Raw genomic sequence first — 22,897 nt, 5'->3', positions numbered from 1 at the left:
ATTAAATAAAAGCGTTGGGCGGGTGAAATTTCTAAAAACATGAGGTGTAGCATAACGTCATTAAGGTTCAACCAAACCTATATTTTATCCTTATTCCTTATTCCGTATGATTTCAGCAATTTAGCTCCAATCAACAGCTTCAACAGAACTCTGGAGCAATGATGCAGCAACAACTGCATGGCAACTTACAACAGCTTGGCAATACTCAGAATACCCAAGTAGGGTACTTAAGAGCCGTTTCTCCAATAAGTGGACAGGGTCAACATCAACAATGGATAGGACAAAACCAGTATCATCCGATTCAACAGCAACAGCAATTCTTCGCTCAACAGGGTATTTATTTATTTATTACTAGGAAGTACCCGGCTTACTTCGTTACGCCGCAAAAAGTATATCTATTGAGTTTTTGCTATTTGGGTATAGTTTAAAAGAAGAGATACACATACATATGTCATGTATTTTTTCTGCTACGAAGATAATAGTGTAATACCCTCTGTTGTATGAAATGCAAACACTTTTAAATTCGTTATCGTTATAAACGATTTATTAATGAACAACTTTGAAAGAAAACAAAACGCAATAAGATAATTCAAATAATATTAGGTACTTAAGTAAATCGACTGCTGAGTCTAATATCACTCTATTTCAAAACGCTTTTCAAAAACGCCCCACCTCAAAACTCTTTTCAACACCCTACATCAGAATTTTTTTTCGAAAACGCCCTATCTCAGAATTTGATGAAAGAACGCCCCATCTCAGAATGTATCTCAGCTCAAAATGTATTGAATTTATACCGAGATGAAACAAATTTTGAAATAGGGCGTTCTTCAATCAAATTTCGCGGTAGGGCATTTTTGAGTCAAATTCCCAGGTAGGACGTTTTTGAAAACAATTCTGAATAGGGTGCTATTCCACTCAACAGTCGAAATTGGATTGTAGAACGTAAAAAATTAATACATAAAATAAGGTACGTTTTTTCATTAATTAAAAACTTATAACGTTCTTTGTTTTATTATCATTTCCAGGAATGAGAAAACTTTGGTTCTGTGCTTCTTGAGTTCTTGAAATAGCGACATACAGTTGACCGTGAGAAAACACTTCACTACGAAGGTCTACGCCAACATAACTAAATGTTTGTCCTTGTGACTTATTTATTATAATTGTATTAGTCCAAGTGTAATAGGCGGGTACTTCGGAGTAAAGCAAAGTCTTTGCAAAATCGTCAACTCAACAAAATGGGAAAAAATGCTGTCAATGTGGTTTGTAGTGGTTCGTGCAATACCATAAACCCTTTGTCCATTTTCTAAGTAAACAGATAGATGTACAACCGTTGGAAATTGCTCATGAATCGAAAACCCTAGTGATCTCAAAATACCTTCTGATGTGCTTAAATATCTGCCATTCAAAAAATTTTGCACTTCGTCCTTATTATCTTGAACGAAAAATGTCGCTACATTTGTTGACATACTTACAAATATATTTTATTGCTTGCACTGAATGACAGTACTCTACATTTATGTAAGCGGAGAAACATCTGGAAAGAACGGAGCAATATGGAACGATCCATCAGTTGTCGGCGTTATCCCATTAGAAAGTACATGGGTATAGCCACCGTCCGCTGAAGACCTTCGTCTATATTTTGGATATCCATCTTCCCCGGTCTGCGTATGCTGTTGGATCTCGCGTGGGTATCGTTTTGAGCATCGTCTATTCAACATGCAGGGCGATGATAAATTATTAACCCCACACAGATCTTCGTCTATATTTGGAATTTCCGCTGATATAATGCGATCCATGTCATCGGGAAGAATTTTATCTATTAGCCAAATTAAAATACATATTCGCGTGAGGTAAACCTTTCTTTATCTTGTTTTGTAATTAAACTCATGATATGGAATACTCTTGACACAGTGTCATGGCGCTAAATTGGTTGTTGATTAGGAAACAATTCGTTTTTGATTTCACTCCACTCTGGATTGCATGAGAATGTTATAAATAAGTCAGGCCTTCCATAATCACGGACATATAAGAGGAGGCCTTGTGTGTGTTCATGCAAATATCGAGGGATCCAGTAAATGAAGACGGCAAAATTACTAACTGACCAATATTTTCAGGATTGCAATCCTCGTTAACAGCATCCCTTAGATGTATAGAACTATTTGCACGCAACGTCTTTTGGTGTGCTCTTATAAAATTCACCCTTTTGGGCATCAGTTTAGCAGTATCGGTTATAGAGATATCCATATCTATGAAGCGCATTAAAACTATTTTCTCTAATCATAATTTTATATGCATAAAATTGCATACATGAAACTGTTCTTTGTGGGTTGGGTGCCCCATTGCTTGGAGAAGTTTACGGGTGGGGTACGTCCTCAACATTTAAAGATATGATAGGGTATTGCAAGGGGTCATATGTAGGATGCATTTCTGACACACGATGGAGAGTGTTATCGTGGGACTGTAGCACAATATGGCGGGGACCAGCATTTTCGCCAACTATCAATACTGCGACCTGGCCTGTAGTCGGGGCATTATATTGACCACGGTGTTCATTAACAGGGCCTTTGTCGACATGGATTACAACCCCATAGTTATTCGAATTAGATGGCATACGCTTCATAGAAGTCATAAAACTTAAACATCACATTATTTTCAAGCAGAATTTCTTGAATTAATTTCAAAATATCTCTTTGAAGAGTAGGTGCTGCATTTTGGCGTAACGAAAGCTGCTCCTCTTGGGAAGAAAAATATATTTGTAAAAATTGTGGAACCATGTTGGGCAGTGGTAATAAACTTCCAATAATATGGTACACTTGTCCATGTATTTTGAAAGTTGGCATGAAATTACCTTCTCTAATTTCATTAACGCCAAATGAAATCATAGTCAAACAACCATTGTATTTTCTTATATTTTGTTTAAAATGACTGGACGACGTACGCTCTCCTGTAAGCAGCGCTTTGATTGCTGGAGGAGGCTCACCGATATCACTTAATTTGACATGACTCTTACTACAGCATATACCTGGTGTTTCATTTGGCCACTTCCTAGCCTTACAAAAAACGCAAATTTCACTTATGCGGCCAATGAAAAGTGGAGAGTTTTCCATATAATTCAGATGTGGTCTGCAGTTCAGTGCTGACTTCTAAGTAGCGAATGCAGGCCTTTTCACTATTCGATATAATGCAACATGTATAAGTTAATTTTTATTGCACTTGTGTGCTTTATTGCACTTGTGTGTTCCAATTATAGCGAAAGTAATGGATGTGATCAAGTTATCTAATTCCATTATCATTGCCCTATTTCTGGCCATAAGAATGTCTTAAAGGTAACCTGTATCTATTTCTCTTTGTTTTGCTTGTTTTAGAATCTTATTCACTGTGATAATAAGGCTGTTAATTTCCTTCTGTACCTCCGTATTAATAATGAACTGCCTGTCCTGTGAGTCGATTAACTGTTCCCCTGTGCTACTTAGTCTGTCGAAATCATCGTGGTCAGGAGTGCCTGTAATATATTTTAATAATGTCCCGAGAGCGTCTAAACTTCTCGCTTGCCTATGGTGAGTATTTATCAGTCGTAGAAGTATATATTTGGCTTATGTCTGCGTGTAATATTTTCTTCATGTGTGATTGGGGGAAATGATATGTGGCGTTAAACGTTTCGTCTCGTAGCAGTTCGTAAAGAGTTAGGTTGGTGATATGCTTGATGTGTCCGAAATTTTCCCAGATTATAATGTCTCCATCTACCACTGAGATGTACTTTGCGTTAGTGTAGTCCATTATCCGTCCTGTCGTCAACGATGTCGATAACATTGTAAAAAATATCAAGAAAATCCTAAAACAAATAAATGTCTGTTAGTAACGGCATAGGTCACTTAGCTTGTGCGAAGGTTGCCCTTATGGACCCTCCTCCCTCTTATAAGCACCGCAGTGCCGAGATCTTTTTCAAACTCCTCTTCAGTGTAGAGAGGCGTCAGTTTATTTCCTAGTCTTGTCTTATTTTTAACTAATACCTTCTCGCCCACCGCAAACTCCCTATCTTGTCGATTTCTATTATGCATTTCCAGCTCCTTATCTTGTGCGTTCTTTAGGCGAGATGTTACTAGTTCATCCTCTTTGCCTGACTGAAAAATTGTAATAGGTTTCATTTTTGTTACCGTTTGAATGGACCTATTGTATTTGATTGTGGCCAAAAGGATTATTTCTTCAATGTCATCCATATTTGTATCGAGTTTGAGGCATCGCGATATTTCCATCAATGTCCTATGGAATCGCTCCACCTGACCATTTGATGTACTGTGAAGGGGTGGGGCATTCGCGATGTCAATATTAAAATGATTTTTTAGCATAGATTTGATGCTATGAGAATTCAGTGACTTTTCATTGTCACAGTAAATGGTTTTTGTACCTGAAAACGTGTTGAGTAGCTGGAGAAGCTGTGGCTTTACGTCTACTATTGTCCTGGACTTTAAGGACTGTACTATAGCAAACTTTGAAAACTTGTCAATGCAAGTTAAGAAATACTTGGAGCCCGTTGAAAATATGTCGATGTGGAGGATCTCTTCACAATATATGGGAATGGGCGTCTGAGCAATAAGTTGCTTTTTTGGATGGCGATCGTACTTTGCCTGAGAGCATACGTGGCTGTTAGAGGTAAATTGTTTGGCTTTTCTCTCCATTTTGGGGAAACACTAGTTTTCCAATATTTGTTTTATATTCTCTTGGGCCGCTCGATGTGCCCGATTATGTTCGGCAGCTACAATTTCTTGCTGCTCATTCGGGTCTGTTATATCGTTGACAAATTTTTCCGTATGTCTAAATTTGACCGTTGAAAAAAGTTCAACCAGTTTGTCCTGAAATTGTGCTAGTGTATGTAAGTCGCAATATATTGCCGCTTCTTGTAGGAGGCTTATTAAATCTTCTTTACTCTTATACGAAATTAGGTGCCTGGTTTTTTTTCCAAAAATTATAAACGTTCTCTTTCCCTGTTCTGTACCTCCTTCGACTAGTATCTGATTACGAAAGCAGTTCACTGGTCTATGAGTTCTTTCAATCGTGTTAGTTGACGAAACTTCGCTATGGATTGTTTCAGTATCATATTATCCAGGGCGTTCATGTGCTGCCTAGACAATGCATCCGCGACTACATTCTCTTTACCCGGTTTGTAAATGAGTTTCGCGTTACATTCGTCTGTGAACGCTTTCCATCTTTTAATTTTTGAGTTTGGGTTTCTGTCTGAAACCGCAAAAGTAAGCGGTTGATGATCTGTATGAACCGTAAGATCTGTTACGCCGTACACGTAGTTTCTAAGGGTTTTAAGTGCCCAAACGATGGCCAACAGCTCTCTTTCGTTTGTTGTAAAATGTTCCTCACTACTGGTCAAAGTACGGGATATCATTATTATAGGCTTCCCCTCTTGTGACTGGACAGCACCTATTGCGTGCGACGACGCGTCCGTGGTTAACTCCAACGGTTTATTAAAATCAGGGTAGGTTAGTGTCACCTCCTCTGATGCTAATATTTCCTTTAAGGTAGTGAAGGCTTTTTTCTGTCCCTCAGTCAAATCGATTTCGATTTTTTTCGACTGTGACGCAGTAACTCGGCCATATTCACCCCTCATTATACTTGAAAGTGGCTTCGCTATTTTAGCGAAATCCTTAATGAAACTGCGGCAGTACCCCGCTAAACTCAAAAATGATCTTAGCCCCCTCAGAGTAGTGGGCTCCTGCAAATTTCGAATGGCATTCACTTTATCCGGTCACGTCTTGATTCCGCCCTGTGAAACTAAAAAACCCAAGAATTCCACTTCGGTTCTGAAAAATTTTGATTTTTCAGCTGACACTCTCATGTTGGCTTCGAATAAACTTCTTAAAATCACTTCCATATCACCCAAATGCTGTTCTTCGTCTTTGGAAAATAAAATGACATCATCCATATAGACAAAACATTTGCTTCCTATGTGTTCTCTCAACACATCATCTATTGCTCTCTGAAAAATGCTGGGAGCATTCTTAAGACCGAATGGCAATCTACAAAATTCATACGTTCCATTTTTTACAGAAAATGCTGTTTTTTCTCTGTCCCGTTCCAGCAGGTTGATATGATGGAACCCAGATTTCAAATCAAGGGTAGTAAAAAATTTACTTCCACCTAGATTTGATGAAATTCCCGTGATATCCGGGATTGGATATTTATCGCTGATAGTTTTTTCGTTAAGCTTTCGAAAATCAATAACCATCCGCTTCTTTTCTTGCCCAGTTTTGTCAAGGCCTTTTTAACAATCCATATGGGATTATTATATGGTGACCTGGATGGCCGAATAATGCCGTTTGCTAGCAGTTCTTGAATTTCTTTGTTTACGAAATCCGAGACGCCTAATGAGTACGGGTATATCCTTGAATACACGGGGTCTTCGTTTGTAGTGCGAATCGTTGCCACTACGTTTGTGTTGTATCGTAGTGCTTCATTAGGGTCTGCAAACACTCCATTTATGCTACCAATCATTTTTGAGAATGCTTCTTCTAGATATTGTGGGACGGTTTTCACATAGTTGTAAATGACTAACATCCTCGCTAGATACAATGTCTTCAACTACCACTGGGATGTACTTTGCGTTAGTGTAGTCCATTATCCGTCCTGTCGTCAACGATGTCGATAACATTGTAAAAAATATCAAGAAAATCCTAAAACAAATAAATGTCTATTAGTAACGGCATAGGTCACTTAGCTTGTGCGAAAGTTGTCCTTATGGACCCTCCTTCCTCTTATACGCACCGCAGTGCCGAGATCTTTTTCAACCTTCTCTTCAGTGTAGAGAGGCCTCAGTTTATTTCCTAGTCTTCTCTTGTTTTTAACTAATACCTTCTCGCCCACCGCAAACTCCCTATCTTGTCGATTTCTATTATGCATTTCCAGCTCCTTATCTTTTGCGTTCTTTAGGCGAGATGTTACTAATTCATCCTCTTTGCCTGACTGAAAGGATTATTTCTTCAATGTCATCCATATTTGTATGGAGTTTGAGGCATTGCGATATTTCCATCAATGTCCTATGGAACGGCTCCACCTGACCACTTGATGTACTGTGAAGGGGTGGAGCATTCGCGATGTCAATATTAAAATGATTTTTTAGCATAGATTTGGTGCTATGAGAATTCAGTGACTTTTCATTGTCACAGTAAATGGTTTTTGTACCTGAAGACATGTTGAGTAGCTGGAGAAGCTGTGGCTTTACGTCTACTATTGTCCTGGACATTAAGGACTGTACTATAGCAAACTTTGAAAACTTGTCAATGCAAGTTAAGAAATACTTGGAGCCTGTTGAAAATATGTCGATGTGAAGGATCTCTCCACAATATATGGGAATGGGCGTCTGAGCAATAAGTTGCTTTTTTGGATGGCGATCGTACTTTGCCTGAGAGCATACGTGGCTGCTAGAGGTAAATTGTTTGGCTTTTCTCTCCAATTTTGGAGGAAAAATAGTCCTCCAATATTTCTTTTACATTCTCTTGGGCCGCTCGATGTGCCCGATTATGCTCGGCAGCTACAATTTCTTGCTGATCATTCGGGTCTGTTATATCGTTGACAAATTTTTCCGTATGTCTAAATTTGACCGTTGGAAAAATTTCAACCAGTTTGTGCTGAAATTGTGCTAGTGTATGTAAGTCGCAATATATTGCGTTAACATCTACTTTTACCGCTTCTTGTAGTATCTGATTACGAAAGCAGTTCACTGGTCTATGAGTTCTTTCAATCGTGTTAGTTGACGAAACTTCGCTATGGATTGTTTCAGTACTCATATTATCCAGGGCGTTCATGTGCTGCCTAGACAATGCATCCGCGACTACATTATCTTTACCCGGTTTGTAAATGAGTTTCGCGTTACATTCGCCTATGGACGCTTTCCATCTTTTAAATTTTGAGTTTGGGTTTCCGTCTGAAACCGCAAAAGTAAGCGGTTGATGATCTGTATGAGCCGTAAGATCTGTTACGCTGTACACGTAGTTTCTAAGGTTTTTCACTATTCGATATAATTCAACATGTATAAGTTAATTTTTATTGCACTTGTGCGCTTTATTGAGCTACATTTAAAACTGATTCTTATTAGCTACCCTAACTGTCCACCTAGCTCACGACGTCGCGTAACGCTGTTGCTACTCTGTTGGCGGCTAGCGAAGTTGACACAATCGTCGCGCTCACGATGTTGTGGCACTTGTGATGTTGTCATAGCGCAATGACCACAGTTGATAGCAATAGCTAGTTTACCTGATGATGATGTTGTAATAGCTGCTTTTTCTGATGCAGCTAAACATGATGAAGAGAATTGTGGCGCTTGTGATGTTGTCATAGTGCAATGACCACAGTTGATAGCAATAGCTATTGCTTTGCTGACACAGTGACGTGTGCCAACCACGATATGCGATCATACCGTGTGATCGCATTTCTGCTGATCTGGTTGGTTGCATGAAGTGGCATGCTGTCGTAATTTGGCTGAATGTGATTGACCTGGGCAAAGGCTGGGAAGGCAACTGTGGCAATTGGTTAATGACATCTGTGGGAATAAACTTATGATAACTCTTCCCCTTCTAAGTGAGGGACGTCCACGGACCTTGTGGTGGCACTTTCAATAATGGCCTTGATGGCTTTGGCTAAAGACATTTTCTTTCTGTTCGCAGCTACTCTGTGAAATGCGTATGCGATCATTCCTATAATGAGTAGGGCACCCAAAGCAGCGATACTCACCAGGTTATTGCTTTTGACGCTCTGTTGCAGGTGTTTAGTGTGCTGAAGGTTTTGCTGATTTACGTGGCGAAGGTAAGGTGCGCTCAGGATTTCTATGTGCTGTGTCAGGTTGATATCTGGGGACCATGGTGCTTCATGTTTTAAAGGCGCCGCGGAATTTTCGTAATAAAATAGGGTGCCATTAACTTTCACCTTTTTTTCGAAGGCTACTAGGTAAGTGCCCTTAACTGTGATTGGAGCTTCATCGTTTTCTTCTATGACTGCCGTTTGGTTGCTAGGTACGTGCCCTTAACTGTGATTGGAGCTTCATCGTTTTCTTCTATGACTGCCGTTTGGTTGTTAATAACAATCAAACCGTCACTTATCGATGCAATAGGTGCAAGATTGTTGCATGTTGTGCCGCAGTTGGCTGTGTTGCGTGTCATTAGATGTAGAGCGCATGATGTTGCTGATGATGCTAGGCAGAATGTTGGGGTTGTGCTACTACAATTTCTTACCGCTACAGTTTTGTTGTCGCATGTAGCTAAGATGGGTTCTTGCAAATGTAGAATTTGATGGTCGTGGGCTACTGGAAAAATTCGAATTTTTTTACATCTAAATCTAGGTATAGGATACCTCATTAAAAAGTAGATTACGTTATTATATCGGACTATTTTAATCTTAACTAATGGTATGATATCGACTATCGTGAGGTTTGTGAAGTGCTTGTTTTGATTATTTCATTTATCTCTGAGTTATCCAATAGAATAGGATTGAGTGTTCCAATTTTAGCGAAAGTAATGGATGTGATCAAGTTATCTAATTCCATTATCATTGCCCTATTTCTGGCCATAAGAATGTCGTAAAGGTAACCTGTGTCTATTTCTCTTTGTTTTGCTTGTTTTAGAATCTTATTCACTGTGATAATAAGGCTGTTAATTTCCTTCTGTACCTCCGTATTAATAATGAACTGCCTGTCCTGTGAGTCGATTAATTGTTCCTCTGTGCTACTTAGTCTGTTGAAATCATCGTGGTCAGGAGTGCCTGTAATATATTTTAATAATGTCCCGAGAGCGTCTAAACTTCTCGCTTGCCTATGGTGAGTATTTATCAGTCGTAGAAGTCTATCTATTTGGCTTATGTCTGCGTGTAATATTTTCTTCATGTGTGATTGGGGAAATGATATGTGGCGTTAAACGTTTCGTCTCGTAACAGTTCGTAAAGAGTTAGGTTGGTGATATGCTTGATGTGTCCGAAATTTTCCCAGATTATAATGTCTCCATCTACCACTGAGATGTACTTTGCGTTAGTGTAGTCCATTATCCGTCCTGTCGTCAACGATGTCGATAACATTGTAAAAAATATCAATAAAATCCTAAAACAAATAAATGTCTATTAATAACGGCATAGGTCACTAAGCTTGTGCGAAGGTTGCCCTTATGGACCCTCCTTCCTCTTATAAGCACCGCAGTGCCGAGATCTTTTTCAACCTCCTCTTCAGTGTAGAGAGGCGTCTCGCCCACCGCAAACTCCCTATCTTGTCGATTTCTATTATGCATTTCCAGCTCCTTATCTTGTGCGTTCTTTAGGCGCGATGTTACTAATTCATCCTCTTTGCCTGACTGAAAAATTGTAATAGGTTTCATTTTTGTTACCGTTTGAATGGACCTATTGTATTTGATTGTGGCCAAAAGGATTATTTCTTCAATGTCATCCATATTTGTATCGAGTTTGAGGCATCGCGATATTTCCATCAATGTCCTATGGAATCGCTCCACCTGACCATTTGATGTACTGTGAAGGGGTGGGGCATTCGCGATGTCAATATTAAAATGATTTTTTAGCATAGATTTGATGCTATGAGAATTCAGTGACTTTTCATTGTCACAGTAAATGGTTTTTGTACCTGAAAACATGTTGAGTAGCTGGAGAAGCTGTGGCTTTACGTCTACTATTGTCCTGGACTTTAAGGACTGTACTATAGCAAACTTTGAAAACTTGTCAATGCAAGTTAAGAAATACTTGGAGCCCGTTGAAAATATGTCGATGTGGAGGATCTCTCCACAATATATGGGAATGGGCGTCTGAGCAATAAGTTTCTTTTTTGGATGGCGATCGTACTTTGCCTGAGAGCATACGTGGCTGTTAGAGGTAAATTGTTTGGCTTTTCTCTCCATTTTGGGAAAAAAATATTCCTCCAATATTTGTTTTATATTCTCTTGGGCCGCTCGATGTGCCCGATTATGTTCGGCAGCTACAATTTCTTGCTGCTCATTCGGGTCTGTTATATCGTTGACAAATTTTTCCGTATGTCTAAATTTGACCGTTGGAAAAAGTTCAACCAGTTTGTCCTGAAATTGTGCTAGTGTATGTAAGTCGCAATATATTGCGTTAACATCTACTTTTACCGCTTCTTGTAGGAGGCTTATTAAATCTTCTTTACTCTTATACGAAATTAGGTGCCTGGTTTTTTTTCCAAAAATTATAAACCTTCTCTTTCCCTGTTCTGTACCTTCTTCGACTAGTATCTGATTACGAAAGCAGTTCACTGGTCTATGAGTTCTTTCAATCGTGTTAGTTGACGAAACTTCGCTATGGATTGTTTCAGTACTTATATTATCCAGGGCGTTCATGTGCTTCCTAGACAATGCATCCGCGACTACATTCTCTTTACCCGGTTTGTAAATGAGTTTCGCATTACATTCGTCTGTGAACGCTTTCCATCTTTTAATTTTTGAGTTTGGGTTTCTGTCTGAAACCGCAAAAGTAAGCGGTTGATGATCTGTATGAACCGTAAGATCTGTTACGCCGTACACGTAGTTTCTAAGGGTTTTAAGTGCCCAAACTATGGCCAACAGCTCTCTTTCGTTTGTTGTAAAATATTCCTCACTACTGGTCAAAGTACGGGATATCATTATTATAGGCTTCCCCTCTTGTGACAGGACAGCACCTATTGCGTGCGACGACGCGTCCGTGGTTAACTCGAACGGTTTATTAAAATCAGGGTAGGTTAGTGTCACCTCCTCTGATGCTAATATTTCCTTTAAGGTAGTGAAGGCTTTTTTCTGTTCCTCAGTCAAATCGATTTCGATTTTTTTCGACTGTGACGCAGTAACTCGGCCATATTCACCCCTCATTATACTTGAAAGTGGTTTCGCTATTTTAGCGAAATCCTTAATGAAACAGCGGTAGTACCCCGCTAAACTCAAAAATGATCTTAGCCCCCTCAGAGTAGTGGGCTCCTGGAAATTTCGAATGGCATTCAATGGCCCTGTGAAACTAAAAAACCCAGGAATTCCACTTCGGTTCTGAAAAATTTTGATTTTTCAGCTGACAGTCTCATGTTGGCTTCGAATAAACTTCTTAAAATCTCTTCCACATCACCCAAATGCTTCACGTCTTTGGAAAATAAAATGACATCATCCATATGGACAAAACATTTGCTTCCTATGTGTTCTCTCAACACATCATCTATTGCCCTCTGAAAAATGCTGGGAGCATTCTTTAGACTGAATGGCAATCTACAAAATTCATACTTTCCATTTTTTACAGAAAATGCTGTTTTTTCTCTGTCCCGTTCCAGCAGGTTGATATGATGGAACCCAGATTTCAAATCAAGGGTAGTAAAAAATTTACTTCCACCTAGATTTGATAAAATTCCCGTGATATCCGGGCTTGGATATTTATCGCTGATGGTTTTTTCGTTAAGCTTTCGAAAATCAATAACCATCCGCTTCTTTTCTTGCCCAGTTTCGTCAAGAGCTTTTTAACAACCCATATGGGATTATTATATGGTGACCTGGATGGCCGAATAATGCCGTTTGCTAGCAGTTCTTGAATTTCTTTGTTTACGAAATCCGATACGCCTAATGAGCACGGGTATATCCTTGAATACACGGGGTCTTCGTTTGTAGTGCGAATCGTTGCCACTACGTTTGTGTTGTATCGTAGTGCTTCATTAGGGTCTGCAAACACTCCATTTATGCTACCAATCATTTTTGAGAATGCTTCTTCTAGATATTGTGGGACGTTTTTCGCCTAGTCGTAAATGACTAACATCCTCGCTAGATACAATGTCTCCATCTACCACTGGGATGTACTTTGCGTTAGTGTAGTCCATTATCCGTCCTGTCGTCAACGATGTCGATAACATTGTAAAAAATATCAATAAAATCCTAAAACAAATAAATGTCTATTAATAACGGCATAGGTCACTTAGCTTGTGCGAAGGTTGCCCTTATGGACCCTCCTTCCTCTTATAAGCACCGCAGTGCCGAGATCTTTTTCAACCTCCTCTTCAGTGTAGAGAGGCGTCAGTTTATTTCCTAGTCTTCTCTTGTTTTTAACTAATACCTTCTCGCCCACCGCAAACTCCCTATCTTGTCGATTTCTATTATGCATTTCCAGCTCCTTATCTTGTGCGTTCTTTAGGCGAGATGTTACTAGTTCATCCTCTTTGCCTGACTGAAAAATTGTAATAGGTTACATTAGGTATTTGATTGTGGCCAAAAGGATTATTTCTTCAATGTCATCCATATTTGTATCGAGTTTGAGGCATCGCGATATTTCCATCAATGTCCTATGGAATCGCTCCACCTGACCATTTGATGTACTGTGAAGGGGTGGGGCATTCGCGATGTCAATATTAAAATGATTTTTTAACATAGATTTGGTGCTATGAGAATTCAGTGACTTTTCATTGTCACAGTAAATGGTTTTTGTACCTGAAAACATGTTGAGTAGCTGGAGAAGCTGTGGCTTTACGTCTACTATTGTCCTGGACTTTAAGGACTGTACTATAGCAAACTTTGAAAACTTGTCAATGCAAGTTAAGAAATACTTGGAGCCCGTTGAAAATATGTCGATGTGGAGGATCTTTCCACAATATATGGGAATGGGCGTCTGAGCAATAAGTAGCTTTTTTGGATGGCGATCATACTTTGCCTGAGAGCGTACGTGGCTGTTAGAGGTAAATTGTTTGGCTTTTCTCTCCATTTTGGGGAAAAAATAGTCCTCCAATATTTGTTTTACATTCTCTTGGGCCGCTCGATGTGCCCGATTATGTTCGGCAGTTACAATTTCTTGCTGCTCATTCGGGACTGTTATATCGTTGCCAAATTTTTCCGTATGTCTAAATTTGACCGTTGGAAAAAGTTCAACCAGTTTGTCCTGAAATTGTGCTAGTGTATGTAAGTGGCAATATATTGCGTTAACATCTACTTTTACCGCTTCTTGAAGGAGGCTTATTAAATCTTCTTTACTCTTATACGAAATTAGCTGCCTGGTTTTTTTTCCAAAAATTATAAACGTTCTCTTTTCTATGAGTTCTTTCAATCGTGTTAGTTGACGAAACTTCGCTATGGATTGTTTCAGTACTCATATTATCCAGGGCGTTCATGTGCTGCCTAGACAATGCATCCGCGACTACATTCTCTTTACCCGGTTTGTAAATGTGTTATTGTGTTTGTTTTTAAATTAGTAGACACATGCACTTTGTTCAATAAGTCAAGGCCGATTACACCCTCAAATGAAGTAAGATTAGGTAGTAGAAAAAATTCTGCTACTATCCCAAAAATTTTAACCTTGCATATTTGTTTGATGGGGGTAACGCCGTGAATAGACTTTACTAAAAATGAGTTTTCTACTGGTTTTATTCCTTTTAGTCCTGGACGGGGCCTGATATAGCTCCTTGATGCCCCTGTGTCGACAAGGAGCTTGACCTCTTTCCCTCCTATTGACCTTGAAATCCAAGGAAGGAGGGACTTTGCCCTAAAAAATTAACCTCATCTGATTCGATGCTGTCGGCTGCCTGCTCTGCTTCGTTATTGTATGTTTCTTCATTTTGCGACTCTTGCTCATCGGTAAGATGGTTTGCGCGCTGCATTTTAGGTCCTGTATACCGTCCTGAGTTCGCTGTACGTTTTTGAACGTTTCCTTGTGGCCTGCTGTATTGTTCTTGGCTGGAGTTACTTGCTTGGTTTTTAAATTGGGATATGGAGGGATCTACTTCCATAGGTTCAATGCGCCTTTGGCCCGAATAATTACAATTGGTAAAAGGTTTTTGGGTATTTCCATAATTTTGTCGGCGACTGGCCTGTTTATTTTGTTTACTTACTAAAAAATGCGGGTTTTTATGACCCACACCGTGCTCGTAGTTAGGTGACTTTTGATTGGCAGGATTCTGACTTCCGCCAGGTTTTTCCTGAGATCTGTTCGCGAAATTCATCGCGAAAGCGTAACGCTCATTGTTTGCATCTACCTCTTGTGCCAAAGCCAAGGCAGGTGGGAGGTCAGATGGTCTAGATGCGAACAAGATGTCACATAATGGTTTCCTTAAGTCTGATATAAATACTCTGAGTGCATCGGCCCTATATTTCTCATTTTTGGTGTCTGCTACACAACTTTCATAAGACATTATGGTCTTATTTGCTAACAGAGTTGGCTTCTTTTCCACTTCATCATAGAATTCCAGGCATGTCATTGATCCCTGTCTCAGGTTGGATAATTCCTGCCCGATTAAGTATATCGGCCGTTTGTCCGCGTAAGCAAAATCGAGTCGGAAAATAATAGCACTAAAGTTACGCACTTTGTTAAAAGAAGAAAGTACTGCGTCGGCAGCACCTCTCACTTTGTTCCTAATAATGGTAACAGCTTGGTAGTGGCGTTCACTGCCATCGTACCTCCTAAATAATTCGTAAGCATTACGTGCGGCGTCCCGCCAGGACACGTACGTGCCTTGATGTCCAAAAAATTCCGGAAGGGATTTATCGCGTCTAATGTAATGTCGCAGGTAGTTAGGGGGTTAATTGTTACCCTACTATATTTCTCTATCTTAGGTTTGCTTATTGTTCCTTGATTATGCAAAGCAAGAAGCTTCCTGTCAAACTCCGTTTTTTGTTCAGCTAAAGCTCACCTCACCTCTGCTCTCACTATCTCGCTAACTTGTTCTGTATTCATTGTATTCTGTCTGTTTGCTGCTAAATTTAAGTTCTTGAAGAGGTCCTCTAACACCTTAGTCATCTAACATTCAAACTATTCTTATAAAATTTTCACAAAGGACACATACGTTTATTTAGCACCTTTTGTTTGTTATTTATTTATATTTTTCTCAAATTCGGTTTTGCACTTTACTAAATTCTTTTAGATCACTTCACTTACCCCTTCATACTTAGGTGTTATCTTAGCCTATGTTAATTCTTGATTTTCCTCTTTGCGTTGTAACGACTCTTGTTTCTACTCCTTCCGTTGTTGATTGCTACTCCTCAGTCTGCTTCATTAACTTCTTATTCACCAGGATGCTTGTTTAAATTTCTGCTAGTAAAGCGTAATTTGTGATTTACTATTTGTCCATCAGGATCAAAATGATTATTGTTTTTCCAGCCCCACGTTGGGCGCCAGTTAATTTTTATTGCACGTGTGTTCATTATTGAGCTACATTTAAAACTGATTCTTATTAGCTACCCTAACTGTCCCCCTAGCCCACGATGTCGCGTAACGCTGCTGCTACTCTGTTGGCGGCTAGCGACGTTGACACAATGTCGCGCTAACGATGTTTACCTGATGATGTTGCAATAGCTGCTTTTGCTGATTCAGCTAAACATGATGAGGAGAATTGTGGCACTTGTGATGTTGTCATAGCGCAATGACCACAGTTGATAGCAATAGCTAGTTTACCTGATGTTGATGTTGTAATAGCTGCTTTTGCTGATGCAGCTAAACATGATGAAGCGAATTGTGGCGCTTGTGATGTTGTCATAGCGCAATGACCACGGTTGATAGCAATAGCTTTTGCTTTGCTGACACAGTGACGTATGCCAACCACGATATTCGATCATACCGTGTGATCGCATTTCTGCTGATCTGGCTGGTTGCATGAAGTGGCATGCTGTCGTAATTTGGCTGAATGTGATTGCCCTGGGCGAAGGCTGGGAAGACAACTATGGCAATTGGTTAATGACATCTGTGGGAATAAACTTATGATAACTTATATATTGCGCATATCGTGATGTGAATGTCCCACTTAAAGCAAGTTTGCTCGTACAGATCACAGCGAACAAACATACGCTTTTGCTTAGACAATTTTCCTCATATTAGAATGACGTTTTTTTTTTTTTTTTGATGCAGAACAAAGGCAAATATTTCAAAGTTTTACTGCAAATATCAAAATCGATCCATCTGTTTGTAAGTTGTAGCTGTGTAAAGACAAATTTTATTTCTATAAATTAAGCGGGGGTTGCCCTTATTACTTTTAAATGTATGAAAACATTTATTTGAAGCAATTTTTAATTTATAGTTTATTTAATAATTTGGCAAAAATTTAAACAACGTGACATCAGGACGGACAAGGCGACAGCTGTTTCGATTTTACCTTGTAAATCTTTTCAAAGCCTTTTCTCCCGGGAGTGGGATTTGAACCCACACTCCTACGATGGTTGAAGTGTGAATTTTATGATTTTTACTACATTTTAGTAATTTGCTACGCCCCTATCATATATACCTGCAAATTATATTGAAAACCTCCATCTCCTGTTGCTAATCTTTCAAATGCAAAAAATGGGAGCATTCTGTGTGAAGTGATAGCCATACAATGACTTTTAACCACTTTATATTATAAGATTTATAGAACATTATTATGCTTTATTGTGACAGAAAAACTGAAGAATTAAACATACCAGCTGACATCATAGCAATTTCCATCCTGCCAAATGATTTCATCAGTCGTCTTTGTATTTTCAAATTAGAAATTTTATTCTCCCCAAATCATAAGATTTCCAATCCCGCACGCTGTCATTAATTAGTATTCCAGAATTGCTAAGTTTTCTGCTTTTTACTTCGAATGAAGATAATTATAGAAGTTTTGGAAATTGGGTGGGATCCCTATCTGAGAAAAAGTTAAAGGTGCAGTTATTACGTTTTAGGTTGGAACTCCTCATATTCTGATGAAATAGTTGTAGTAGAAAAGGCGTCAAACGCTTGATTTTAAACCATTTTTATAAAACACAGATTGCATCTGTAAATTATTTTATTTATTTATTTTTTTTTAGAATTAGAATAAAAACTAATTTGAATTTCTTACTAAGTTTATGAGGTGTTTTTACTGTTATGCTTTTAATGAAAAAAAAAAAAATGAATAAAGCCCTCGAAAAGTTGCCTTAAACTTTTAGCTTTTTTCTTAGCCTTAAAAATTTTTCTGTCCATCTAGCTTTTGTTCTAAAAAGGTTTTGGCAACACTGGTTCTCAGCAAAAAAAGGAACTTTATGTGAAGTAAAATATGCTGTAACTTAATTAAAAAAAAAAAATAGTTCTCAACTTGTACTAGAGTGGTTCTCTAATTGGACTCAAATGTAAGATTCCAAAACTATGCAGAGTAAAATATTGTTTTTCATTTATAACGCTTCATTACTATTATCAACCTGGTGTTTATTCCTTATAATCAACAGCGGTTGGCTTTTGTGGTACCACCTAAAGGAAGATTTTTTCAACTTCACCTCAACTCGGTATTCAATGTAGGATATAACTAGAGAAAGGCCCTGGATATTCATTTGAGAACTATACATTTTTCAAAATCTCTCAACAGTTGGAGAATAATTAAAGAATGAATTTTACAAAATATCTCAAAGGTTAGCTAGTAATTGGGGAATGATGTTGGATATCAACTTGAGATCTATCAAGGTTTAAGAATAATTAGAGAACGATATTGAATACCAACTTTAGAAATAGACATTCACTTCTCGAAGGTTGGATATATATTTGTTTCATGTGTATTACTCTCTCTCTCCCAATGCTGCAGTACAAAAAGGTCCACCCCAAAGGCGGCTTTAAACTGTGACTAAAAAACTGCTCTGTAGTTTAACTAAAGTTTAAATTTGAATAGAGTTTGAGAAAACTTAAGCTGCAGTTACCCACGAACGTACGTGCAAAAAACGTGTCAGCTGACAAGACCTATCTTATGAATGTACAATGTAAATGAAAACTCTACGACGTTCAACGCACGTACGTACGTAGCCCGAAACGTAGAATTCAAAACAATTTTGATTTTTTTCGTAAGAACGTGTCAGCTGATCGCTCTCTCACTAGACAGAGTTGCCTAGTAAACTTTTGTGCGCTAATTTCTGACCGTTTGCAGTTTTATGCAAAAACACATAATTAAAGTTTGAAAAATTGTGAAAATAATTCGAAATAATTATGTAAAAGCGCAGATTATAAATATGTAATCTATTTGTACTTATTTAATATTAATTATAGCCTTATACAACATCAATAATTAAAATAGAAAAAGTTGATGTTTCCATAAGCATGCATTCCATTCAAACAGGTCAATGGCAACATTTTTTTCGTTGCCACTACGGGCAAAAATTTTGCTCAAATGTGCAAACGGCATACGTATACGTACGTTACACACGTCGGTGAGTAACTGCAGCTTTAGTTTAAGCTTGCTTAACTAACAACTGAAAACCGGGCCTTAGTTTCGCGTCAAAGTTTAATACCTCCCCCCTCACGGGTAATTTTATTTCGCAAAATTGTCAATGCTGCGAAATGCATGCTGTTCCTCTAGTATACGAAAGACATGTAATTTTTGGCTGCCTCGCGCCACCTTACTGATTGTTAAGGATTTAATGACATCTGAAGGTTTGTCGCATGTTATTGACGAATCTATTTCTTATATGGTATACTCTGTTACACTGTCGTTAGTGTTGAGTGTCTGTAATTGTCGTTTTACCTCTGTACGTAGTGAGGCCGAACTAGTAGCAATTAGTTTGGTTATCACTTCCATGTTTGTTGAATTGTTGTTTTTAAATAACATAGTAGCAAAATTCCCTGTCAACTTATCCAGGTCTAGAGTAGTATTCATAATTTTAAATTAGAGAGAGCTTAATTTTTTAATATTAGTAATCTACTCACTTATCACAATTCGTAGACAGTCTCTTTGATATCTGTCTCTGCTGCAAGGTTGTAATGTTGTGCTTTCCACTCCTTAAAATAAAGAAATTATAATGTTACGCCCAAGTCTGGTATTGTCGCATTTCTGAATTTTTTGTGGTGTTGGCACAATGGCACCAACGTCAATGCTGGTGATCATTGAGTCGAATGATATTGCATGCGATCTGATGTTTCCTCGTGCATCCCAGTGATGCAAATAACTATGTCATCTGCATACTCTTGTGTGTCAAATACCTTAGTTTTCATTAATTGAAGGAGGTCATAGATTGTCTATCAATCCTAACAAAACTGTCATAGTGCCTTTCACCCAGAGAAGGAAAGCATCCATTCCACAACCATCCCTGAGTGGTAAAAATATTCAATGGAGGGAAAATACCTAGGGGTCACACTGGATAGAACCCTCACGTGGAATACTCATTTGGATGCTATCCTAAATAAAGCAACAAAAGCTTTCTTCGCCTGTACTACACTCTACGGCAAAATATGGTGGATATCTCCAAAAATTGTATACTGGACATTTAATATGGTTATAAGGCCAATAGTCACCTATGTTTCCCTAGTTTGATGGAAGAAGGCCACGCAAAGAATGGCAACAGCAAAACTATGCCAACTGCATCGGCTAGTTTGCATTGGCATAACGGGCGCGATGAGAACGTCCCCTGCTGATACACTTGGTGCTGTAGTGGTAATACCTCCCTTTCCTTTTCTGATAGAAAAAGGGGCAACACTAGACGCACTAAGACTTCCAAATATTTCGGAGATGGAGCCAGGAAACATGATAGGGCATATGAAAGTAATAAGAAAATTCATAGGAAATCCCACATTACAACTGCGTGACGTAACGTCCCCTCAGCTCAGAATCTCATGGTACTTTGGGAAACAGGGAGTCCCTATAATGACTCAGAGGTTTGGTTCACGGATGGATCGAAATTTGATGACGGAAGAACGGGAGCTGGGAGCTATGGGCCGAACTTAAAGAAATCGATACCAATGGGATGCTACCCCACGCAATAGAAGTCTGTGGTAGAGAATGCCTGCGGAGAGGCTCAACATCGACGAGCATCTACATTATGTCGGACAGCCAGACGGCCCTGCGTGCCTTGCAATGCAGGGTGTTATAACAGCATTCTATGGTCCAGAGCCCATTTGTGGACTTACAAAAGCCCACACAAAGGAAACTATAAGTAACTGGGAAACTAAACAATTCAGACGTCACAGGATTGACTGCCCAGGGCAAAGACAGGGCTACCGGCAACGAAAGTATTAGCCAAACTCATTAGTCTAAGCAGGGGGGCGTAAGAACTCTCAACTAAGTAAGTTAAATCTATCCGATACTCAAATTTGTCGTTTCTGTGAGCTGGAGGATGAAACGCAGGTTCACATTCTCTGGGAATGCGTCGCTTTGGCTAGGCAAAGACTCTCCCATCTTGGTGGTGTGATTCTTAATCCCTATGTGATATGGAGTAAAAAGCCTGAAGAAGTACTTAGATACATCAAAAGCCTCCACATACAAAATTAGCCTGAAAGATCTGCACAAGGTTCGCCGTGTTTCCAGATGTATTAATAATAAAAATAATGTTATGGGACGTAGACATTCCCTTGAATAACAAGAATATCACTTTCATGGTTGACACTGGCTCGCCTATTTACTTGATAAACGATCAGCTGTTTAAAATCCTGAGATTTCAAACAACAAAATTGCAGGTCCTGATGGACGCAAGTAAGCGTTATGGGTATGTTCCAAGCAAGGCTTGAATACAAAAACAACAAAATAACAAGCGACATATAAGTAATAGAAAACCTTTACTAAGCTTGCAGTCCAGCATGCAGCTAAAAATTGTTTTTAAGAGCGAATTATGTAATATGTATGAACAAAAGTAACATTAAATTAGAGTCGACTGTTAATGGTAAAGGTAGAAACGATGCTAAACCATTCCAAATTTTCGCAGCACGTCGTGTACCTGTTGCACTAAGAGACACTTTAAAAAGTAAGCTCGACAAAATGGCATGAAGAAATGTCATTAAGCCATTTGATGAACCAACAGGATGTTGCTCCCCGATGGTCATTGTTCCAAAAAGTAAAGGTGATATTCGATTATTTATGGATCTTACGAAGCTAAACTGTGCAGTTGAACGCGAAATTCACCCCATGCCAATCGCCGACCACATGCTAGCACAACATCCAAGAACTAAATTTTTTTCTAAATTAGACGCCAATTCAGGGTTAAACTAACCCAACGGTCACAGAAATTTACCACGTTTTTAACACTATAAGGGAGATGTTATTTCTTAAGGCTCCCTTTAGGCATCTTCTCCGCTCCGGAGATATTTCAGAAGCGAATGCAGGCCATATTACAGGGCATATCCTCATTTTCGATCCGAATGTCACACGATGCTACCTTGCGAAAGGTTTTAAAGAGGCTTAGCGAAAATGGTTACTCTTAATAAGGACAAATACGATTTCGGGATTAAATCCATAAAGTTCTGAGATACCGCATCGACGCATATGGGATTCATCCCAGCGATTTGAAAGTTAGAGATATAGCAAGCTATCAAAGGCCATAAAACATTACGGAACTAAAAAGCTTTCTGGCTATGGTGAATTTCTTTGGAAAATTTGTTCCCTAGCTTTCAGACTTAAGCAAACCGCTTAACGAGTTGTTTCATGGCCAGGTGGAGTTCCAATGGGGATTCGCTCAAGACACCTCATTCATGAAATTGAAGGCAGCATTGACTAAAGCCCCGGTTCTTAAACTATACGACCCAAAACACAAAACTATATTATCATGCGACGCATTATCCTACGGTTTAGGAGTAGTACTCCTGCAGGTGGATGAGGAAGAGGTTCTTCGACCCGTGACATGCATCCAGAACCCTTACTCAGGCAGAACAAGGATACGCTCAATTTGAAAAAGAAGCTCTGGCAATAGCTAGGGCAGCGTGCCAAAAGCTTCCAGACCTTCCGATTGGCATCGATCTTAAACCATTGATCGCAATATTTACTACAAAAAACCATCATGAACTCACTCCACGCCTACAAAGGTTAAAGATAAGGTATGTCTTTGATATTTATTACACAGCAGGACAATTTTTAGCTGCAGCAGACGCACTGCCTCGTTGCCCGGTACAAGAGAAAGAAGATACAAACGTTGATAGCGACAATGACCTGTGTACCTTTGTGAACGCAATAGCTAGCACCCTGCCAGTCTCTCAAGCGAAATTGGATATCATCAATAAATCT

General features: G+C 39.0%; 1 protein-coding gene across 4 annotated transcripts in view; it reads left to right on the top strand.

Moving 5' to 3' along the window:
* kto (kohtalo) overlaps positions 1-22,897 on the top strand; it is a 693,872-nt gene that overhangs the window by 524,411 nt on the left and 146,564 nt on the right. For 3 of the 4 annotated variants that reach the window (XM_067791816.1, XM_067791814.1, XM_067791813.1), the window contains exon 9: positions 117-333. The exons of the other annotated variant lie outside the window; for it this stretch is intronic. In XM_067791816.1, the coding sequence (XP_067647917.1) occupies positions 117-333 (217 nt within the window). The remainder of the gene's footprint in view (positions 1-116; positions 334-22,897) is intronic. 4 annotated transcript variants of the gene reach the window in all.

The sequence above is a fragment of the Eurosta solidaginis genome, chromosome 5 (assembly GCF_040869045.1).
Source record: "Eurosta solidaginis isolate ZX-2024a chromosome 5, ASM4086904v1, whole genome shotgun sequence".
NCBI lineage: Eukaryota > Metazoa > Arthropoda > Insecta > Diptera > Tephritidae > Eurosta > Eurosta solidaginis.
This window is presented reverse-complemented; position numbering and strand designations above follow the sequence as displayed.